Source organism: Mastacembelus armatus, chromosome 16 (genome assembly GCF_900324485.2).
Source record: "Mastacembelus armatus chromosome 16, fMasArm1.2, whole genome shotgun sequence".
NCBI lineage: Eukaryota > Metazoa > Chordata > Actinopteri > Synbranchiformes > Mastacembelidae > Mastacembelus > Mastacembelus armatus.
Window position 1 is genome coordinate 2327380 of NC_046648.1, and position 24789 is coordinate 2352168.

General features: G+C 41.2%; 1 protein-coding gene across 1 annotated transcript in view; it reads left to right on the top strand.

Annotated features, from left to right (window-relative positions):
• The first annotated feature begins 6732 nt into the window (after positions 1-6732).
• col14a1a (collagen, type XIV, alpha 1a) overlaps positions 6733-24789 on the top strand; it is a 111975-nt gene continuing 93918 nt past the window's right edge. The window contains exons 1-5 of the mRNA XM_026293208.2: positions 6733-6866; positions 8802-8917; positions 18759-18875; positions 23028-23171; positions 23897-23989. Of these exons, the coding sequence (XP_026148993.1) occupies positions 8818-8917; positions 18759-18875; positions 23028-23171; positions 23897-23989 (454 nt within the window). The 5' untranslated portion in view covers positions 6733-6866; positions 8802-8817. The remainder of the gene's footprint in view (positions 6867-8801; positions 8918-18758; positions 18876-23027; positions 23172-23896; positions 23990-24789) is intronic.

The following is a 24789-nucleotide window of genomic DNA, read 5'->3' on the forward strand; positions in this document are numbered from 1 at the left end:
AAATTGTGTCCACACCCTCCCAGGTTTGGACTGGCAAACAGCACAGGTACCCCTTTCACCTTTACTTAGATGCACTACCACAAAGCAGCCAGCAGGGGGAAGTGTTGCACTGCATCACACAGACTTGTTAATCCCCCCCCCCCAAACTTTGTTCCATGTCTCAGTCATTTTCTTGGACAATTGTTTGGTTTGGACTGAGTGAGTATATAGATAATAAAACCGTTTGTCCAGCTGTGATTTCTCAAAAGTCTGGGTGTGAATACCATGGCTATAAATAAATATTTGCAGGACACCATCTGGTTATCCTCTTTCAGGCTTTTATTTATTATTTATGTCAATTCTAAGTTTACAAAGAACGTATCTAAAATATCAAACTATCTACTGCATGTCCTCCCTAATCAGAAACACCAGACAGACAATCACAATTTAGGTTGGCTGGAAAAAAAGTATTACAGTTGACCCACATCACTTTCCTGACACTGACAGTCAGTTACTGCTCAGGCGTCTGTTTCCCCTTCTCCCTCTGTCTTTCTCACCCTCTTACCTCCCAGGAAGACTGACAGATACAGTAACTAGAGTTATCTTATCAGATTAGACCGTCACTAACTTTCATCCATCCATTTGATTTATCTGTCCAGGCATCCACACACCCATTGATTGATTCATTAAACAGCCTTTTGTGTTTCCTCTTTCTAATGTGTGTGTATTTCTGCTTCGTATACAAAGTCACACACACACACACACACACACACACACCGGATATTAGACAGTGTCACACACATGGAAATCTGAGCAATGGAGAGATGGACATTTTTTGCTTAGGTGAAAAGATCATAAAAGGAGAGATGATCTGTTTTTCAGTTGAGTTATTCTGGGCTGTCTGTGTTAGAGCAAATGTATGTCAAAGAGTGTTTTGTTATGTTGTGTTACGTTGTTATGTTCACAGGCCTTTGGAGTGTAATGTGCTGATATGACTTAATGGTTGCAACTGGGGCCAACACATAAAACACATAAGCAGTCCAAGAAGCATGAAAGCGCTCACCAAGCAGCGTATATTATTAAATCATATTAAAGTTTGAGAAGCAAAGTTGGTGGATTTATAGCAACACCAGTGCAGGTGGAACAAGCCGTGGGCAAATAAATGATACACAAAAAAAAATCTCTCCAACAGCCAAAGTAAAAAAAGATATGGTATAGTATGTTGACAAAGATGAGAAAAACAATTTCTCACTTATTAATCATTATGATTAGAAACGATAGAAAGTAAATAAGCGAATGTTTTTAAATATACAGACCTTTAAACCTGCTGTAACACAACTGAGGACAAAGCCACAATATTTTTTCTATTATCTTTAAATGTGTTACACACTTTCATTTGACACAGATATAACAAAGGACTTATATTATACAGCTGAGGAAAAGGAATGTGTCTATGAGAAGTCAGTCTGATGGATTGAAAGCCTCTGAGGCATGATTATAATGTTTTTAAGTGAATTGTCTCCAGTCCTCCACTTCCCTCCCTGAAGGGGAGGATTTCAGGACACAAGTCACAGCAAGCAGAAATGTTAGCCACCTGCCAAATGCCTCTTGGACTGTGGGTGCCTGCTCTGTGAATTTGGCTAAACGCTCTGCCAGGAATTCACCTTTGTTTAACTAGCAACTAAATGGTGAAGCAGAAATTAGAATTAATGTGTTTTTGAAGATTTTGCTTCCAGTAATTTCATACATGTACTGTAGACATTGAGGAAAATTGAGGGTGTGATGAAGCCCGTCAGGATTCATTCAGCACATTTCATAACAGTACAGCCAATAGTTGTTCAGCTGGTGCTATAATGGACAAAAATGACAAATTAAAAAGTCATCACCGCATCCTAGACACCTCCAGCAAACAGATTCTGCATACACGTAAAATATACCTTTGGTCATGGGCACTTCAACAGATGCCCACAGCCTTTTAAATAAATATTTGTATTTTCTTTCATAAATCGCCTTCATTTATGCATCTGACCATGAAAAGTTGCGTAAGGTAACATGACCTTAAGAGCTGTCAGGCTCTGGGAACAGCAGGCCCGTTACCAGATGACAAGCTGGCTAATAACTGTGACTAGTGGGACTAATCAGTAGGCTGCAGTCACTTCAGTCTGCTGCTGCCCTCATATTAACCTGCCGCTTGTTATTAACATGGAGCTCAAGAGAGGAGTGTGTGTATGTGTGTGTGTGTGTGTGTGTGTGTGTGTGTGTGTGTGTGTGTGCGTGTGTGTCCAGAATTAAAAGGGTTGAGATTCACAGCATGAGGTGTGGGAGTTCGCTGTGCCTGCCCTTGTATGTGTCATATCAAGTTGAACTTACTGGGATCTTTTGTTCGAGCTTATAAAGCAAACAGACCATTCCTGCCGGTTTAAAGGCAGCTCTGTGTGTGTGTGGATGACACGTTGATCTGGATTGTTCTTCACTGCGGCGGAGTGCTAAGACCTTTGCCTCAGGTTCTCTCTGTGTCTCAGAAATGTAGTGTAGGGGCCTGCCGGTGTGTGTTTAGATGTTTGTGTGTGTGTTTGTGTCTGTTAGCAGATTGCAGCCTTTTATCACACTGTGTGTGTGTGTGTGTGTTTGTGTGTGTGTGTGTGTGTGTGCGCAGCTGCCTGACTAGACACTCAAATAATTTTCAGTTACATTTTTTAAGAACCACTATAGTTTCATACCATCTCTCTCCTGCCGATTGATGCCGGGTAATAAACATTAATCTTTTTGTTTAAGGGTGTGGGGGTTCCTGTTTCCTGGGAGAAATCCTCTGCTGCACAGGAGGTGATCCTTACTGGGTTTGTCAAGGAAACAGTAGTGACTTGTTTGTAGTAATTATGAGAAGGTAGAGGAAATACAGAAGGATGTGGAGGCATTTGATTATTTTTATTATTAAAGAAGTATTAAGCCCCAGTGGAGAGGACGTTGATCTCCAAATATATCATCATAATCAGGAAAACAACCATTTCTCTTTATAAAAGTTGTGTCTTTTAGGTAAAACTGTATGGAAAAAAATGTATGTGCAAAATGTACATATAGTTTTATTTAAAAAAAAAAAAAAAAACGCAAGAAATCATGTTTTCTGTGGCTAAGATTTCCCTAAACCTGCTCAGTGTCAGACTGAGTATAATTGACTGTCAGAGCTTTCATCCATACTGTCTTGCCACAAACTCGGTGGATTCTGTACTAGTCAGGTTTTACAAATGCGAGATCTGTCACATGTCACCTGCATGAGCATGCAGTGAGGCAGCAGAGCTAAACCACGCACATTCTTCTAATTCCTGAAGTTTGTTATGTACAGGTTAAAACTTAGGGCCCACTGTTCTTGCCAACTTCAGACAATTGTATGCACACTTTTCAGTCAGGAATCAGGACGTCACCAGTGTTTCTTCTTTTTAACTTAAATCTGTGTGACAGTGATGCTACAATCTGCCAAAGTCTGTCCTGGCTGCAAAGGAAGAGGAGTGCTTGCAGTAAACAGACATTTGTTGCTGTGCAATGACTTTAGAAACTTTATGGAGCATCACAGTCGGACCATATGGCACCGAGCTAAATGACCTGTGGATCAACTCTAGAATGTGACTGATGCATTTAAACAGCAGAGCCAGAGTTGGGGAGTGTTGGTGGAAAGGTAGACAGAAGGAGGACAAATAGATCAAGAGCAGGGAGAGAGAGAGAGAGAGAGAGAGAGAGAGAGAGAGAGAGAGAGGGTGGGAGAGGAAAGAAGAAATAAAATAATAAACAGGGACAAATAAAGAGGAGAACAGAGAGGAAAGACATCAAGTGAACAGATGACAAAAAAGGGCCATGCAGGTGGGACAGCAGCGTGGTTCATCCATCGGGCAGGTCTTTAGGATTGCTGGCCTGTGCCCCTGTAGAGATGAGCTATCAATCATAATCCTCCTGGAACTGCAGCAACTTTGAATTCAAAGTCAAAGAAGAAACGATCAAACACATTATCTTTGCCGTTTCAGCCACACACACTCCAACTTTACTGGGTCCTCAGAACCAAACTGGCAGAGCATAACCGGCTTTAATACTATTTATTCTGTTTACTGAAGAACTACTTTTTTTCCCAGTGCTATTTCTATCGCAGGAATGTTTCCTGGATAATAAAACTGTTCGGGTTATTTAGCAAAATACTGAGCCACTGGTTTGTTTCCAGAATGACTTATTGTTACATACTTATGAAATGAATCTAGCACTGCCAAGACCTCAGTCATAAATGTCCATCTGAAGTCCTAAATGGACTGTAGGCCATAAAGATTAAGACTACAAGCTTTTATGTCTAAGTTGACCAGGTGAAACCAGGTAAATTAGTGTCACCATTTTATCTATTCAAACACTTTGTGTCGTGAATCAGAGATAACAGCATTCAGACATGTTGATATTTAGAAGGTTTAATGTTTACCATGTTCTCCATCTCACTTTGGCATCTTAGCTCCCATTGGTCTAATTGAGACTAATGGGAAGGTTACAGGTATTTGGTTATTAAAAATTTAAATTCATTTAAAGGATTTTAGCTCTTCCTGAGGGGGACGTGGGTGTTTGTGCTAGATGTCCGGGTCACCCACCCATAGCCGTCCTGACATGTCCCTTAAAACCACTGAACATTAACCACATTGTTGGGACTGGGGCAAAAGTCAGTGAGTCACCAAAGTCAGTCGACTGCCTCCTCTGGCAATCACACTTATCTGCTTTCATGACAAGCTGTCAAATGGTTTTTGGGATAAATAATGGTAGAACAACTGGCCCGCACTGCCATCCTGCGGTTAGTACGGCTGAGGTGAAAACAAAATGCTGAAGTCGAAGATGTAAGTCTTGGGATTATTCATAAAAACACGGTGCAGGATATTACTGAGGAGTACTGATATTAAATTATTATTATAAGACAAAAGAAACTCAATTCATCACAACAAAGAAAGACCCAGCTAAATGAATTCACTTTGCAGTTTTCACTAACTTATATAAATAAACTGATACGTACCCGAAATAAACAGAATCAACATAAACAAACCAGAAATGAGAAAGGAAATCCATGAACCTATATATGAAAATATTATCATTATTACATGACCTGACCATTTATTTGAACATCCTCTAGGTCATAACATCCAGCTCTAGCACACACACCCTGCAGTTGTGTCTGCATGTGCTGTGTTTGTTTAATGTGTGGTCTGCTTTGAACAGGCAGCAGATGAAGGGAGCAACAGGAAGGGAGGAGGAAGCTGAAGGAAGAAAGAGTAGGAAGCAGGTAGGAGGACAGGGAATCCTTATTCACTTGATTACAGTGTTTATGGCACCTGGGCATTTGTTTAGCTAAGGCATACGCACATGTGTGTGTGTGTGTGTGTGTGTGTGTGTGTGTTTGTGGGGCTCCAGGGACACACCTGGAGTGGAGCTGTCCGTTGTTTCAACTCAGCGAGCCACTGGCACATTTCAGTAGCCTCTGTTTCTCATGACTCCCATACCTCCCCCCTCAGGGCAAGTCACAAAGTCAGCAGAGGAGCTGGGTGTATAAACAGGATTACAAAGTACACTCAAGTCTTTTTTTTTGTCTCGGCGCAGCAGAAGAAAGAACCGGTGCTGACCGAGCCATTGTAATGCTCATTTAAGTCCAGATTAAAGGAGTAGTTTGGCATTTTGAGAACTACACCTGTTCACCTTCTTGGAAGCTTTAGATGAGGAAATCAATACCACTCTCACGTAGGACACTACAGCCAGGAGCTGGCCTGGCCTTGGGTAGCTCCCCTCTTGCCTTCACAGCCAGGCTAGATGGATCCCCCCAGTTTGTTTGTTTTTTTTTAATCTTTATACCAATCTTTGTTTATCACCCCTCTCATCTCGCTCCTGGCAGGAAAATGAATAAATATATTTTCCAAAATGCTCAACCATTCATTCATTCATCTCAGCTGATTGACTGAATCTATACTCATTTGTTCAGGTATCAACAGACCGGACAACCTGAGCCACAGCCATAAACCTCCTGGGTCAGTGTGGAGCCCAAATATTTTTGAAAAGCTGAAACATGAAACACCTTGTTGGGTGATTTGTCTGAGAAGCTTAAATGATTGTGAGACACAAATTAACACAAGAAGTTAGAACAGAAGGAAAGAGAAGAAAAAACATCCACATATTTGGATAAAATAATCTGAACTGACTCTGGAGTTTTACTGAATGTGAGGAAACTAGACAAGTTGTCTCATTTTAGAATATTTCATTTCAAAAGAAGTGGATGTTTATGTTTTGCAATTGGAAGAAACTAAATCCGACTTTGAGCTGAGATGAAAACCTGTGTCATTGTGCCTTTAACTTCTGAGCTGGCAGCGCAGCAGGGTACGGCACCTGCTCCAGGCGCACCGAGCCATTTTTTTCAACAAGTCAAACACACCGAAACGACTTTCAGAGATGAACATGTGGCTGCTGTAAACCCACAGATTCTGCATGTGTCCACCACGACAAGTCCCGTCGTGATCGCGCACATCAAGGGGCTGAAGCCGAACTGAAACCTGGAGGTTTGGCAGCAGAGGGTTTTGCGCAGCGGTGGTGGGTCGCGTTTTCTCATCCATGCCCTCTCTCTCTCCTCTTTCCCTTAGATGAACCGGGGCGAAGGAGAAAAGGGTTGGGACAGGGAGGAATAGCCGGAGGGAGGGATGGCTGAATAACGAGGAGAGAAACACCCACTCACCGAATTGTATCCGGAGAGAAGGAGTGAGAGAAAGAAAGAGAGAGGGTGAGAAAGAGGAAGAAGAAAGAGGGACCCTTTGGGCGACAGCAGCAGCAGTCTTGGTATTCAGAGGATTTCCTTTGGACATAAAAAAGGACGCTTTGAATTGATGACTGGAGAGGTATGAAAGCCGATTTCATTCATGGTGCGTGTGTCCCAGGTGCGCGGCGCTGGAGCAGCTGAACGCAGCGACTTAATGTGTATCAGTCTGATAGTTTGACCCAAATCTGGCTGAGAAACTTCATTTAAATCATCAGCAACACTTTGACATTATCACTGGAGACAGTGTTGGGCTGCGGTCAGTGAATCAAACTTGTGCAGCCTCACAGCAGGTGGAAAAAAAAGCTTCATTGTATTTGGCTAAAGATGCGTTTTGGAATAAAATAAGTATCGCGGTTTCTCCTTAACCTCTAGGAAAACGTGGTTTCAGTGCTGCTTGGTTGGTGAGTGCATGCCAGGGTCGTCTACGGTCTTGTGTGTTGTAGGATAATTGCATTTGAGTTATTTGCTCGAGCTGCATGCCATAAATATCCTAAAACAAACATGCACATTCACAGTACAGACTCATTTACCCTGGTTTTCATTAACCAATTAAACAGTAGCAACTTTTGCCCTTTGGATTGAGAAAGACAGGAGCTGGAAAAATGAGAAACTTTGGGCTTAATGGGAATAATGTTGTATCATAAAGGCTCACATGACTAGACAGAGAGAAATAGTTTCATTGAACCTTGCTCTGAAACTGTCCATTCTCAAATGAATGTGATTAACCTTCATTTGTGTTAGTGTACCTGTATTTCTGTGTGTGTGGCTATAAGAGAGAATCATTGGTTTAATCCTTTTCAGTTTCCATGTCTTGTCTTTAGGCAGATCTGTGAAAGAAATCGATCCTATTTCCTGGGGTTTTTCATGCTTATTAACATGCATTGTCATTTTTCTGGCCTTGTGACACTGTCTGAATTGAAGGAACTGCCTGTTCATTCAATACCATCAGGTTTCCGCTTCATCAGGAGAGAAGGATTCAATCTTGAAACAACTTTTGCTTCAAATACTGTTATATTCATGGAGCTCTCTGTGAAGTGTGTGTGTGTGTGTGTGTTTCCCCAGGAGAAAAATGATAAGATGTCGGTGTCCACCCTCTGGGTGTAATAATGAGTGGCAGACTGGAGAGGAGGAGAGGGGGAGAGGGGGAGAGGGGGATATGTGAAGTGGAGGGTGCAGGGAACAAAAAAGTGAGGTGGTGACAGAAGGAAAAAAAATGACATGAGGGTGAGGAGGAGAGAAGCTGCTATGTTTGCTCTTGTGGTTGGACCATGTCACTCAAGACGTGTTCCCTTGACGATTGTCAATCAAACTTCAATCTGTCACTCTGTGTGTTCTGCAAACATTTTTCTGTCAGCTCTAACCTCGCATCTTTTCTCTTCTCTTCTCTTTGTCTTTTCTCTCTTTTCTTCTTCTCTTCTTTTCTTCTTTTCTCTTCTCCTCTTTTCTTCTTCTCTTTTCTTTTCTTCTTTTCTTATTTCTTCTCTTCTCTTTTTGTCTTTTCTCTTCTCTTCTCTCTTCTCCTCTTTTGTTCTTCTCTCTTCTCCTCTTTTCTTCTTCTCTTCTCTTCTCTTCTCTTCTCTTCTCTTCTCTTCTCTTCTCTTCTCTTCTCTTCTCTTCTCTTCTCTTCTCTTCTCTTCTCTTCTCTTCTCTTCTCTTCTCTCTTCTCCTCTTTTCTTCTTCTCTTCTCTTCTCGTCTCTTCTCTTCTCTCAAACAAAGTCCCCCACTGTTTCACCCTCAGCCTGCTCTGTGTAGGCGGGAGACCTGACTGTTGGTCTGTGGTCAGTCAACACAGTTAGACTACTGCTCTGTAATTGTATTAAACTGCATCATAGACCAGAAAAACTGATTCCAGGTCAGCGCCTTGGGGCTGTGTGGGCAAGGTGGGTCAACTTGACCCACAGATCCTCGCGGCAGCTGGATGGCATTCCTGGTGTTTCTTTCACTGTTCATTCATCTGTGTCTCTCGCTGCATTTCATTTTTCAGTTGCTCACCACAATCTTTTATCTCTGCAGGTCTAAACTGCTGCTTATGAGGATGTTGTCATCAGGGCGGATCAGGTGGTGTTTCTGGGCTCCACTGGTATTACTTGCCTTAGTTTCCTATTTCCCCAGTAAAGCACGGGCTCAAGGTAAGTTCTATTTCTTCTTCTCTGGTCTTCTCTCTCTCTCTGCTTCTGACCCTCCCATCTCCTTTCCATCCCCTCTGCCCCTCCCTCCTGTCCCTCCAACCAAGCTCCCATTCCCCTTATCCACAACATCCAACATTTCTATGCCTTTTAGCCTAACTTCACTTCTCATCTTGGCAAGCCAACCTCCTCCCATCTGTTCTCTTCATCACTCTCCTTTTCCCCTCAAGCATCACCTCTCTGACCTCCTTTATCTCCATATCCTTCTCCATTCCCTCACCTGACCTCTGGGTGTTTTCTCCTCCCTTGTTCCCACCTCACTCCTCCCCCTGACCTCTGTCTTTGATGTGCGGGCTCAGCCCAGTCAGAAAGCATCACGCATCATGGTCGTATCACCTCCGTATCATTTCACCCTGGCAGCACGGCGACACTTGCAACCCTGCTGCCGATGCAGCCACGCTTCATAAGGGTTTTAATAAATGTGTTGTAACGAAGCGCTTCAAGCTGTGATGATTTGCTGCGCAATGTGCTGCACAACAGATAATGCTTCAGTGTGCTTCGCAATCAACCTCACCTCAGCAAACCTGATTTAATCAGAGAGGCTCATCAAAACGAGGGGCTGCTGTCTGGCTTGTGCTTTGTTTTTGGTTGGATGTTAAAAATCTGGAAGCACTCGAACACAAACAAACACATTTGAGCTTCATTTGTCCTGTGTTCTCAGATGCTCTGACACACTCTCTTCTAATATCTGTTTATATAGTCATTTTATTTACCTCTGACTTAAAGCTGCACCACTTTATAGTCTTCCCTCATCATGTGATCAACACCAGGGGCTCAGGTGATTTAGTGAGTGGTGACTACTTTGACTACAGCTGCAGGAGGTTTTGACTGAGAAAATATAGCTAACTTTAACAAAACTCATCCACTGGCTCTTTTTAAATCCTATGACTGTAGTGTACGTTTGTGAGTGAGGATCTTCAATTGGCAGTGAATGAAGGGCAGAGAGTCAGACCTACTCTAGTTATTTGGATAAAGATCATATGAAAATGACCCCGAAGGACACTTAAATATTTAGCTGGCCCCACCTTGTGTGTGTGTGTGTGTGTGTGTATGTTGTGTTCATGTTTGTAGCTGACATTCCTTCCAGGATGTGGAGTTAGATGTGCAGGGATCTTGTGCGTTTTGGTTTAAGGGACAAGAGAAATCAATTGAAGAATTTTTTTCTCTCTCTCTCTTTGAAGTTGTTTAAAATCAATAATTCACATGTGACAGAGGCTTTGTATTGACCTGTTTTTACAGCTAAATCAAAAAAGTAATTCCAGCCTAAAATAATTCATTTTATTATAGTAGTCTAGAGGTTGGTATTTATGTTTCATGTACGTTTTTCTGTACTTTGAATAATGGGGCTACTTAGTCTTTATTTACCAGAGGAAGTCCTTAATCAACAGTGATTGCTTTGAAATGAAAGTAGAGGTTTGTCTTTTCTTCTGTTTCTTCTACCATCTTTCAGTTCTCACTCTTTGCTTTTTCACTATTTCTTTCTTCCATCCTTCTCGCTCTGTTTCTCTTCAGTTATTTTTCTCATCTGTTCCCACCTTCTTCTTTTCTCTAAGAACTTTTTATCCCAGTTTTCATTAGCAGTTCTGCAGTGCCTGTTCTTCATTGCAGGCAGACAGAAACGAGAGGTGAGACAGAAGTGTGACAGCATAAATTAGGCTGGGATTTGATCCCGGCGGAACATGGACGACCTCCCAGACACTGTGGGAGCGTGCCCTTCTCAATCCCTTCATTAGGGAGCATGTGATAGCCATTCATTTTTATCCGGCCTGTCCCTGTAAGCTGCAACATCTGGTCAGAGGGGATTTGAGCTTGTGGATTAATGTGTGTTCTACCCATGGAGGATGTTTGTATATACAACCCAAATGTCTGTGTATCGTCAGGAACTCCCACTACTAAGGAGTAGGTCAGTTCAAGGAGATTTTTTTTTCACTGCAAGGAATATAGTGAACGATCTAGCATTTATACAAGACATGCCATATTTTAAGCTACTTTATGTGCAAGAATGTCATTTCATTAGTGCACGTCTTGTTATAAAATTGGGACATTTGCTGTAACATAGTTCTGTTTATGTTACAGTAACATCTCTGTGAAATCACCCAAATTAACATAGTTATTCTGAAATGCAAACACTGTAAACTTAAAATGTGCATTATCTCATCTCATGCTTCAAGTCTGATGACATTTACAGTATTTACAATTACAATCTTTTTATAACGCAGATGAAGCTTTGAGTTTTCTTGGCCATATGTTGTTTTTGGAACTGAACTATGGGCATTGCTGATCCTTCGAGCATTAAGAGGAGACTGTGAGACTCAACTCAGGCACAGTGGTGCTTTGAGCTAAATGCTAACATCAGTATAGCTGCTTATAGTAACATGCTGCTAACAGGTTGATGTTTAGCAGGTAGATGATGTTTACCAGGTGCACCAACACTACAGCAGCTCAGGCTGAATGCTGTTACTTTTGGAGATGCAGTAGCAAGGAAAATATTCTTAGGATTTCCGGCCTGAACAGCTCTTGAGGTCATTCCACAGCATCTCTATTGGATTAAGGTCTGAGCTCTGACTGGGTCACTGCAAAGGCCAGATTTTCTTTGTTTGAAGTTGTTCTGTAGTAGATTTACTTTGATGTGTAGGGGCCTTGTTTTGCTGCATCACTAACATCTACTTGAGCTTCAGCTGGCAGACAGCCACCCTGGCCTACAGGCAATAATGGAGATCCAAATCATGAATCTCCCTTCACTGTCCTGCAGCTTCCTCTGTGGTGTCCTGCATGAACACCATGTCTGTTCAACGATTTGCATATGGTAGACTCATCAAGAGATGTTAAGCAGCTCCAGTGATTCCTTTAAGCCTGTAACTGTTGCTCTGGGTTTTTTGCTCATCATACTCAGATTCTGAATTATGCCGTTGCAGCTTGATCCCAATTCTAGAGAGATTCCACTGTAATACCACAATACTAAATTATCTCCAGTTATGTACAGTTTGTCTAACTGTGGAGTAGAAAATGCCTAAACTCTCTGAGATGACTTTTTAACCCTTTCCAGCTTTATGCAAGTCAACAGTTATTGATCAGGAGTCTTCTGAGATCTCTTTCTGCAAGGCATGGCTTACGTCAGCACATCCTTCTTGTGAACAAACTCAAAATGTTTAGAAGTCAAAGTAGCTTTAACCCACATCTCCATTTGGGTTTTACTGATTTGACTCTAGGTTTGCAAACTCAGACGCCAGATATTTTCAGATATTTCAATGTGGACCAAACAAGTGGATCAACAGACAGGTAGACATTATCATTCATAATGCCACGGCACTAAAATGATGAATTCAGTGCATTTGTTGTCTTGTAGTGTATATGAGGAGTTTTTTTTGGAGACAGTATTTGTGCACAATATACAGTCTGTACTGCATGAGAAGCTTCAGGAACACTGGATCTCAGCTCCTCTGACCTCTGTGAATGGCTCTTGTACTGTTCTTAGTACAGAAATTGAGCAGCAGGGACAACACAGTAGATGGTTTCTGTTCATTTCATTACATTGACCTTAAAAAGCACTGAAAAGGGAAATGTAAATTTTGTTCTGTGCTCAGTTCTCAGAAAGTGTGAGGACTGACCTGGCACTTTGTGTTGTTGTTTCAAATGCAGCAGTGACAGAAGCAGGAAAGGACAAAAAAATAAAAAAGAAATGCTGGTTGGTGGACGTGTGCTGTGGTTACATCTGAACTCTAATAAAGAATAATTATTGCCTTGTTTCATTGTTGATTAAGTTTTTTTTTTTGTGTGTCATTAGCCCTGTTTGCTGATGAGTCACAGAGTCATTGTAAAAAAATGAACTAAATATGTGTGGGTAGTCCTGTGTTGTCGTGTGCATAGTTAATCATTGTAATTGATTCTGTTGATCGGTTGACAGCCTGGGTCAGTAGTGTGCTTCAAGACATGTCACAACAGATTATGCGCTTGAGGGAACATTTACAAAGATACTGCACTTTCTGTATCTGCATGTGTCTGGATACGTGTGTGTGTGTTTGCGTGGTGAGTGCATGTTTAGAGGGCAGCCTGGTGAATTAGTATGAGTGAAAGTGTTGGCCAGTAATTTCAGTTATAATGAACAGGGAGGGAAGCCAGTGATGAGAAATCATTTATTCATAAACAAAAGAGAAGATGAGATGGAACAACCTGTTTTGAATTTAAAAACTGCTAAATTATCCAAATCTCGACCGCTGTCAGCTCGCCACTCTACTGCTGTTGTTGATGATAACCTAGCTTGTCATAATCATCAGCCACTACGGAATAAATGTAGCACTGAGATATGATGCGCAGGAGGCTCTTAGATTTTGTCCTGCTGTCATTGTTGGAGCATGTAGATAATGTTCTGTGGCTATAAATAAACCAAATTGACTTTTATTAACCTTCTGATGATGATTTTTGATGAAAAGTATTTTTTGTAGGTACCAGTAAAAGGGGAGAAAAACAGTGTACATCACTCTGGAAACCCAGCTCCCTCCTCATCCAATATGCATGCATATGCCAAATTATGCAGTATGGGTGCCACAGTGTAGGTAGTAATAGTGAGTGTCAGGTGAAATAGTTGCAGCCTGAAAAGCAAGCATACTGGAACATAGACATGCGTCACCGAGCAGAACAGCTTGCAGAGCCTGAAGTAGCACAGGATTGAGCAGCTATTGTGGTAGAACAAGGTTGTGGATCGGCTGCTCAGGTCGTGGTTTTCTTGAAATAACTGAAAAAAATCCTGTATTGGTGAGAAAATGTCATTTGATGTCACATGAAACTTAATGTTCTGCTGGATCTTTCTTAAAATAAATGGCATGAATGGATTTTTACAATACATTTAATCACACATTTAAAGGTGCAATATTTAGAGGAATCTATTAGCAGAAATTAAATATAGCATTTATATATATATATGTTGTCATTAGTGTTTAATCACCAAAAAAGACCAACTGTTGCATTTTATTAATCTTAGAATAAACCTTTTAAATCCACATAGGGAGCGGGTCTCCTTTCACAGAGCCAACCATATTGAGCCACCATGTTTCTACAGTAGCCTAGAATGGACAAATCAAACACTGGATCTAGATAGGGAGTAGTGTTTTGTTTTAAAAGTGACGGCTACCGTACCCTTTGTCATGTCTGAAAACACTGGGTGTCCGGTGTGAGGGCTGTTCAGAAGGTTGCGTTCTGCAATCTCACCACTAGATGCCGCTAAATCTTTGGCATTTTATACATTGCACCTTTAAAGAAAACTCTCTGGACTTGAGTAAAACTATAAAGAAAAAACTACAATTTAAACCCTGCTGAAAGGAAAATTTTAGTCTTTTTACAACTTTATTCCTAATTTGACCTATTACTTGATTATGACAGTGAGTAGTGAGGGGACAGGAGACAGGTTGTTGCTAATGATCTCTGTTTCTTGCTCTGTGTTTTGTTGAATATCAGACATGTTATATAATGTATTTTGTTCTTGTTAAGTTTGGTGAGTATAATTTTATTACTAATGATGTGGTTATGGAAAATGCTACGAAACACCCAATTCGGAGACTAAATGGCGTTCTTTAAAATAGCAGACTCATTCTTGCTTGTTGTCACTCATCTGCCAACAGTAATCGAGTCAAGAATTATATGATTTTTTTTTTCCACCGTTAACTGGCAAGTATGCAAAATATTCACCAGGCTGCACATGGGGATAGATCATCCAAAAGACTCTTAATATTCTGCCAGTCCTTAAGAGAAGATTTCACACTTACACCCAGTGTGCACACAATGCAGCAGAGAGATAAGTGTTGGGGAAAAGGGCCTTACTTACACAGGTAAAGTGATGAAAGAGAGAAAAAGGCGTTAAGGACAGAAGTGAGGGGAAGCAGAGGAGGAGAAGATGGGATAAAAGAAAAGAAGCAAGGACAAGGGAAGAGGAGGAGAGGGAGAAGGGAGTTTAAACCCAAGGATAAGAAGAGATGTGATAAAAGACAGGAATTTCCATGAGAGCGGCAGAGGAGATAAAAAAAAAAAAAGCAGAGAGATGGAAAGAAAAAGACAGAGCAGATTTGGGTTAAGTGCTATCTCGGTGAGCAGAACAGTTCTTGTACTGATGAGACGGCGACCACATCAAACATAGCACGCTGCAGTGCTGAATAGGCGCTAAACTCTCTCACGTACATACATGCACACTTTCTTCACCTCCCTCATGTACAGCACAGTAGCTATTTTGTGGTGACAGTGCAAGCCAGCAGTTGTCATCCATAAATCCTGAGTATTAGTGAAGCTACTGTTGCCTGAATACTCGCTGTGGAGTCAGCACTGCGCTGATCTGGAAAGAGAAGGAGGAAAACAAGGAATTAAAATGGAAACACGGTGAAGGCAGTATAGGAGAGAAGATGACAGGAATGAAGGAAGTATTCAAATGTAAAGACAGAGATGATGAATGAGAAGAATAGGAGGTTAAAAGGAGGTAAGGAAGGGTTAAAGGAGGGAGGAAAGAGGCAACTGGAAATCAAAAGAAAAGAGTGAGAAAAGCCAGAAAACGCTCATGTAGGACAATGGAAAGACAAGAGGTAGAGCAGAGAAGTGAAGAGAAAGAAGGATGAGATGAGAGAAATGTAGGAAGAACTGATAAGAGAAGTGTGATGAAAAGATGCACATTGACCCAAATCAAGAGATGCGTAGAAGAAACTTGCAGAAGAAGTTGAAACAGACATGAAGAATGAGGAAGAGATGAGGTGAAGTGAAGCAGACGACTGGACAGAGAACATGTTCTTGTGCCTCAAGCTTCCACTGCTGCTAATCTGGAGAGGAATCATCCCTGCTCAAGCTGTGCTGGTATCGCTCTAAACCAGATACTTCTGTTCATACTGGGCTGACAGTTAAGACTAACTCTGGTTCACACTTCCTACAGAGTTGAGAGATTACTTACATTTATTACACCCTTTGAATCATAATTCAGCTGAATGAGGAGAAGACATGTTAAAGATCCCTTTGAAGGGATTTCTATGGTTTTCTGGTGCTTGAGAGGGTTTGTACGTTTCTTTCATTGAGACTCAGAATATTTACTGGAGCTAGTTGTTGTTGTTGCTAAGCAGAAGTTGCCAAAGTGCTGCCAAAAGAGTTGGATTTACTACCTGGCAGGAAGCTTATGCAAGTAGCTGTTGGGGGCTCGCTGATTCCAGTGGTGTAACTCTTTCAGATAAATTGCTCTGCTTTATGAGATATATTGTTGGGCTGTATGTGGTTTATGCACTTTAAGTGCAGGAGAGATTCTGAGCCATCTAGCCAGAGTTTCTATAGTATTTCTGAAAAGTATGTTATTGTGAGACACAGAGAGTAGATGTCTAAAGTGTGCATCTTGGCACTTCCATTCAGAGAGAGTGTGTGAAATGTTGAGCTCTTGGATGATATTTATGGCTGAGTGATGGTAAACAAGTACAGACGTGCAGGTTTGTGAAGGGTAATTTATATCAGAAACCCTCATGTTCTGTCAGCAACCCCAGCTATTGAAGCCATTATGTCCATATTCATTAATTACAGTTGCTGTCTCTGAAATTGCCTCCAACCTATAGACTCTGACATCCATTCACAGCATAAAAGTCATAGTCAGCTCATTCATTTTAAGCAAGTTTGTTAACATAATAATTCAGTGGGTGTATGTGTATCTGTGCATTGACATGCAGAGCAAAGATCAAGGTATTCAAGGCAATTTTCACTCTGCTATTAGTCTCCTGTCTACCAACTCAATTCACCCGCTATCAGTCAAATGCTAAACGACACCAGAGTAATTATCTACAGAGCTCCGTCACAGACTTAAATTATTCTTATTGTCTGATGTAATTATGCCATTTCAACATATATATTTTGAGGATTTGAGAGGTGTGATTACCTTGAAAGTGAGGAAAATGTAAAACTCTGTCTCTGCAAAATGATCAAACAGCATCAAAAGTTGTGGTGATTTTTTTTTTAAAAGAATGAAAATTAGACAAAAAGCTTAAGGAATTTTGGACTGAAAGCCATTTATTAGCTATCACTCTGATAACAGACTTAAGTCAAGAGAAAGTGTAAATTTATAACATCTATTCGAAGAACCAATCACACACTTTGTACACTATAAGTACACTATAACCCAGTACACTATAACCCAGTACACTATATTTTCCATTGAGCGAATGGAAATCCTGCACATCACACCTCGGGTTGGTTAACATCATATCACCTATTTATTTCATATCACCTTCTCCTTGATGCCTGATGTAAAGTCTTTGCATGTCTGTGCTCAGTACTGAAACTGACTGATCAGCATCAGTGTGTGTAGAGTGAAAAGATCGCTAGTTTGGGTCAGAATTTAAGAGCGTCAGTCCGGCAAAGTTTATTACAGCTTAAAAAGATTCTTTGACATTTAAAAATGTATTATTATTCCCCAGAAACATCAGGCACACAGCTTTACACAGATCGCTGCAAAGTTCTTCCTCTGGCTGATATACATCCAGTGGGAGAAATTAGTCAAAACATCAGGCAGGCAGCCCCAACATGTTTCTGAATCAAAATACCTTTTTACGTGCCAAGATTCTCACAGCCCGTTGTGTGAATGAATGTGGAGGGATCTCTGATTCATTACAAAGATATCATAATTAGCAATTTAGCACAGAAAGGCCACAGCAGTTTAGTGATTTATTGTATGTCAAGGTCTCACTTTGTCTCAGTTCAGTTTTAAAGAGTGCTGACAGGTAAAGTGACTTTACATTGGCTTTGTCATCACATTTGTGGATGACGGTGTCTGATCATTTATAATGGAGCAATCAAAATTAGTGCCAAATACTTGGTATGTAAACTAACAGAAAATATTATAGCGAAATGGTGATATGAGTCGTAGGCATACGAGGTTATGCCGATGGCTTTCGTTTTCATCTGAGGTGAATTTGTAGTATTCCTCAATACCACGTAATGTTCTCTTGGTTTCTTGCTTTCCATGTTGTTGCTGTCTGTTCTTTTCATCAGTTGTCTGTTTCTCTGCCTGTGGATTTAAAACAGTCAAATTCTCTTTTGCTCCTCTCCTCTCATCCACAAAACCTGCTGTTTTGGAAGAAGCCATGGACTGCACACACACACACACACACACACACACACACACACACACACACACACACACACACACACACACACACACACACACACACACACACACATAAACACGCATGCATAGAATGGCTTTTGTCACCATTTTTAACAGGCCACTGCAGATCTGTTTTCATCGACGCAGGGCTGGAAAGTACAGAGAGCTGCTGAGGATGCTGCTGCACACCAAACATTTCTCCACGATACAGAAATGCACACGCAGACGCACCTACACACCCACTGGCCAGGCACATTTGTTTTCATTTAACTTCACTGGTTTGTAGAGAAATTTAAATAATCCCTCTACAGATCACATTTCGTTGGACTGTATCTTAAGAAGAGAATTTGACTGGAAATGGTTTCATCGAAATCTGTGCCTTTTAAAAAATTTTCATGCTGTTTTAAGATAAAGCAGATTGAAGCCCAGCTGTTTGCTATGCTGATCTTCATTATGTGCTTTGGTTCCAGGAACGTCAAAACCGAAATTCTCCCAGCATGCTTTCTGTCTTTCCATTTATTCATCTCCTCTTTGAGTCATCTTGATGTGTGGCGTTTTGTCATCTTTGTGGTGTTTATGGGTTTAACTATTGACATTTTTTATGCTGATTAGTGGCTGGGATATTTTTAATTAACATATTTCTAACTCTCATTATATTTTGCAATTGCTTTTCAGTTCCAGCTCCAAGGAGGTTGCGTTTCAAGGTCCTGAGCCCAAGCAAACTTCTTGTTTCATGGAAAGAGCCCAAAGGAGACTTTGACAGCTATCTGTTCCTCTACAGCAGTATACCAGGTAGGATACTCTATGTGCAGATACAGTATAAACACAGGACACACACACCTAAAGAAATTAATTCTATGCCCATGAATACTGGGAAATATCTTCTTTAGGGGAAACAGTTCATTATGACGTGGATTTTCAGTGCGTTAGGAAGGATTAAGTAATTTCCTTCTTATCAAAGCTCCTTTGAAGGGATTACACTCTTGAGAGATGGGGGACTCAAAGTTTGTCCTGTACCTCCACCAAGTTTGAGACAAAGGAGTATTTCTGCTGCATATGTGGCGCCTGTCAGCAGAATTGAAAGCAGGACTGACAGATACATGGGACAGGAGAACCTACACTTCATGGTGGAGTTCACTCCAGGACAGCTGAATGACAGCAGCAGCCGTAGTAGTCAGTCTTTCAGCGTAAAACTGCATCATCGCTGTACAGAGTTGTGGGCATGATGGACACCTGACATCCTGCATCTGTCAGGAGTTGATCATTGTATAGACACAAGGCATGACCTTGTCTGTTTCTCAGCTTGCACACTGTAGTCAGTAATCACTATAATTACCACTGACGTTTCCTTCATCAATCTCATCACAGTGCACCCTTTTCACAGTCATAAATCTCGTCTCTCAGTACATCAGTTCCTCAACTGTTTCTGCAGCGCTGCCTGCCTTTTCTCCGTAATAATGCTGCGCTCAACACTGCAGACAATCCCTTTGCAGCTGCTGTAAAAATGAATAAGTAGGACTGAATAAGCACTCTGTAACATAAAACTTGTTTTTTGCAAACAACCCTTTGTGAGAAACGCCTCATCTGACAATTTCTTGCTGTCTCCGACAGCTGAAAAGAGAACAAAAAGTGAAATTTATGGCCACTTCCTCTCAGGGAGGAGTGCAGCAGGAGCTCACTGGCTCTCAGCAAATCCACTATAAAACCAACTTTCACAGTTTCCTCTCTGTGTCCGTATACGCTTTGGTTAATAAAGTCTTCTTTCTTTAAAAGAAAGATGAGGAAACCTGTCACGGCATCCAGTCTGTTCTGAATCCCAGTTTGTCGGAGTCAGATGAGGTGAACGACAGGCACAGTAAAGCTTGTTAACACTGGCTGAAGTCCTTTTGTTGAAACATAAAACACCATTTTAGATCACAAAGGGGGCTGTCAGAGAGCCAGCTAACCTTGTGGTTCAACATGTTACCTTTTTTTTTCCCCTCAAAGTTTTTCTCAAAAGAAGCAACTGAAGTTCAAATAAGTTGAAGAAACTTTTGCCAATAAAAATATCTAGCTGGGTTTTTTATTCTTTAAATCTCTGTCCCCTGTGAATTTTCCCATTATCACCTTGTACCTTCCAAGATAGTTGCCCAGGTCGTAGTCATCAAAGATTGTCTAGGTTAAATTGATTTCCCTGCCCTGTGGGTTTATTCTCTAATGTGTGAGTTCTACCAAAATAAGAACTTATTGGAAGTCTGTTCAATACCTTGCCAATAATTATGAAATTCAAATGTGGGTTTTCTTTGTATGAACATGCATGAGTGTGTTTTAGTTAGTAGTGCCTGACAGGTGTATTAAATAGTTTAGAAACCAAATGTGATCTCACATTTCTGCTCACTAATGCATTAGAGATGGAAGTGTAGCCTTGAATATGCAAATTAAATTAAATATTATTGTGCTCATCAGTTTGTTAATTGTGTGCAGGCTAAAAACAAGTGGCCCTGTGAACTGACACGTTACGTCTAAACACGTTAATTCAACAACTGTTTCTGTTGATTGATTGAGAAATAACAAAACAATTGGTAACTTTTTAAAAACATCTGTGCTGGTACTTTAGATAAACAAAGCAGAGCTGATAAAGCAGCGTAGCTCCCCAACATCCTTCACACATCTTGTGTAGGATTAACCGGGTCGCCTCGTTGTGTTGCGCCAAACCTCCCGGGGCTGTAGCGCTAATTGAAAGGCCAGTAGCGTCTCAAATGCAGCGCTCGGGCCACAATCTTACCCAGAAAAGCGCAAAGACAGTCCAGTATTTTTCTATTTACTTTGTATTGATGTTGATAAATTAGCAAAGCAAAGAAAACGTAACACCAAACCACACAAATGATAAAACCTTGTGTAGTGTCAATCCATCCTGTTTTACCAATAGTTGCGTGGATGTATTATTGGTAGGTTTGATTTGCGCGTGCGCAGTGACCGTGGACACACAGGTGGGCCGCAGTACGTCATGGAGGTGAGCAGCTGGTAGCAGGTAGCAGGTAACAGGTAACAAGGAGCACATCCGTGCACTTAGTGGTTTAACTACAAACACGCAGGTGGGTGAGAGGTGAGAGGTGAGATTTGTGTTGTGTTGAATGTGTTGTCAAATGTCCGTGTGGTGTAACAAGCGCACCTCCATTAAAGAGCAGGACACCAGGTGTGTTCAGCCCACTGATTATACCTGCTAACGGACGCGAAGCTAATGCTGCAGCACGAGGTGCACTACTGGATGGATGCAACGCAAATATCACCTGTAGAGGTGTTTCATACTATGACGACTTATTATTATTATTAGTTCGAGCTGAAGAAAACTGAAAAGACTGAAATCATGATGTTTGTTGGCAAAGGAGGTTTGAGATATTTTCAGTAAGACAAAAAAAAACTATTTATGTTTTACTGTTTATGCCTGTTTTTATTGTACAATCGATCAAACTTTTAACAGTTGCTGATGATTGTACCGAGCCTGTTTTGCATTTGTGATGAAAAACTCTAGAAGGCAGTGAGTTTCCAGCCAACTTTTATATTCATTCTAATTTAAAATGAGCCTGACAGCATCGGTTCTTTGCTATCATCTTCTAAAATCTAATTAAACTTAATCCCATACGTTTAAGAGATTGTTTTAATGCATTTACCACTATTGAGTCATGGCACATGCGAGGAAACAAACCTGATCCACATTAATGTTGATTGAGCTTCAGTGTCACAGGAAAAATAAATTAGGCAGGTCACCTGGCTGTCGCTTCACATACGGACGTGAAAGTGCTGTTCATTTTTTCAGTGAACTTTCCATTGAGTTTTGGGCAACAAAGCAAATAAATGTATTTCCTAAAGTTTTGACCTGGTCCTCTAAACCTTAAACTCTCAAACCCAGGTGTTTTGGTGCACTGCTTTCAGCTTGAGACAAAATTAGAGGATGAATCACCCACTGTGTGTAGAAAATAATAAGGCCCAGTTCTTCCAATTGAAAAGTCTCCCCAGGTGATTGCAGGTAAGCTCTGTGATCCTTTACAGGTGTCAACCAATAAGCACGTTTCAGTGCTAAAGCAGGGGTCGGTGCAGGTGAGCGAAGGACTGTAAAGGAAGTTAAGGAAAAGGGGTTTAAGTAAAGTGAGACATGTGCTCTCAGGGCTTTCAGCAGTTGTCAGTAGTCCCTGTGAATTATTAAAGAGATATTTAGAGGATTGACAGTGGTTTGAGTCCTACACAGATTGAGGTACTATACCAACGTGATGTCAGCAATGATCCGTGCACTTGCCTCACCTGACCTGCCGTCCCCGTCAGCAGGATTTATCTCCCTTCTCTTAAAAGTGTCGTTAGTCATCACCCTGCAGAGACGGGACAGAAGAGCTGAGGAAGCACACACACGCTCCTGTTTAATGGCTGCATTGATTGCAGGGTCAAAATTAAAATGGGCTGATAATGTGACCTGTTGGGCTGATGGTGATTAACTGCTGATGGGACAACACAAGCACGGGCACACAACACATCAAACACGCCTTGTTCTTTGTGAGGGTTGGCAATTATCATAGGAACAGGTTTTTATTTTCCCTAACCCCAAAGCCTGAAACTTACTCTAACCTCTGAGGTCCATCCACTGCCCATAGAGATTAGGACTCACAACGTCACTGAGAGTTTTTGCTCTTTGTTTTTTTCTGGTTTTTTTTTTTTTGTCATTTCATTATTTCTGCAAGATATATGCTCTTGGGGTACAAGAACATTTACACACAAACAAATCCACTCTAAAATGAAATATTTTGACCTTGAACATAATGTTTGCCTCCACCACAGAGAATATTAATCAGCTCTTCTGCTGAATTAACTTCATGTTGGCTCAGCCGTGAGAATACTAATATTTTGTTTCCAAGCAACTGAATGTAGTGAAATAACCATGTCTGCTCTGTGCCCCTGTGTTCTTCTCTGTGTCAGGTGGTCGGCAGAGGGAGATCATAATATCCAAATCTGACACAAATGTGTTGATAACTGACTACAACCCCACAAAAGACTACAGTGTCAGTGTCATCGCTGTCAGTGGCAGTGAGCAGAGCAGACCGCTTCGGGGCAGGCATAAAGGTGTGTTGATGCATTTCACTTTCCTGCTGTTGTTCTGTTTTGTGCAGCTCTCAGCTGCTCTGTTCTGCTCTGCTGTCGTCTTCTGCTTCATTCAACACTGTTATGTTCTGCACAGCTTCACTTCTCAGTTCTACTTGAAACTGCACTACTCTTCTCACAAGTCTTTCCTAGCTTCTGCTAAACGTTGCTCTGATATTCTCCTGCTCTTCTTGTTTTGAGTCCTCTCCTTTTTCTCCTCTGCCTTATATTTTAATTTCCTCTCCACCTCTGTCCTCCCATGTCCTCATTTCTTCTATTTTGTCCATTTCGTCTTTTCTCTCTCCTACCCAATCTATTTGCTCTTATTTTATTTTCTCTCATTTCCTGCCTTCTTGTTCTCTCCAATTTCTTTCTATTTCCCTTCTTCTCGTTGCCCCTTCTCTCCTTTTATCGCCTCTCCTCCCGTCTCATATCCTGTCCTTATTTCCTTTGCTCTCCTGTAATTTTCCTCTCCTCCCCTCTGAGTATTTCTAATGCTGCTGCTGAACTTTGATCAGTGTATACACGCTACTTTACTCGTCTACTTTTTCTCTCCATACTCTGGCATTTTACAGTAGAATGTGATTTTCTCATCAGCATGTGTAGACCCACACTGAAAAGAGTCTTTGAAATAGATGCATTTTTATTCTACAGAGTTCTGTAATTATGACTGATTGAATGTGATTGATCTCTTTTATCTGATGCAGCTGGAAGACGTGAGAGTGATGGCGGAGACAAGACTGAGCCCCAGAGGTTGACTGATTCACTGCCTCCAGAGGACGCCAACGAGATCTCTGGAGGTAGGACAAATGCACACAAATAGTTTCCAGAAAAGGAATCCATACACAAATCTCGTGCTCACATGAATTTATGAATATAATGAATCGCACCAGGTAGGACTCCAGTGCCTCCGGTCAGTTGCCATGATGATGTCTGGAGGTTGAATAAACAGCTGTCTTTAACTCCAGCTCCATAGTTCAGAAAGCCAAAAATATTTGCACAGTGTCCATCTGTGTCCTTTTGGATCAGACTGTGAAGTGTTTCCCCCATGTAGAGTTAGCAGTCCACCTTCTGAAGCAGTACGCAGACAGATGTCAGCCTGGTGGTCTGCATACCCACCAAGGGAGAGTAAAGATGTCAAAACCATCTCTGCCTCAGTGGTAAATCATTCAGTTGTGCTAACCTTCGGTGTATGCAATGCCGAGTGATATTAGATGACCCGGGGTGCAGTGGGAGAATTTGGTCTCCCTGAAAAAATACAATTACAGATCCGCTACATACTGTTGTATATATGTTTTGTGGACTGTTGTTCACCCTGTTTGTCACTTTCTGTGATGATTTATCTATAGTTTTCTAAGCTAAAGTGCACAAAGACAGAATACGTACACTGCACACATGATTCAGGCTGGCTTATTCCGCTTTGGGTGGCTGATCATTCATGACAGGGGGATCAAAAATATTCAGGAAGTTGTAATTAGTATGTCTTGCCTCCACTGAACTGCATACTACATGTCATCAATTTTATGGACTATAGCCCTTATATATTATTGGCACAATATAATTTTACTCTGTAATGCTATATGTGCACTTCATATTTGCT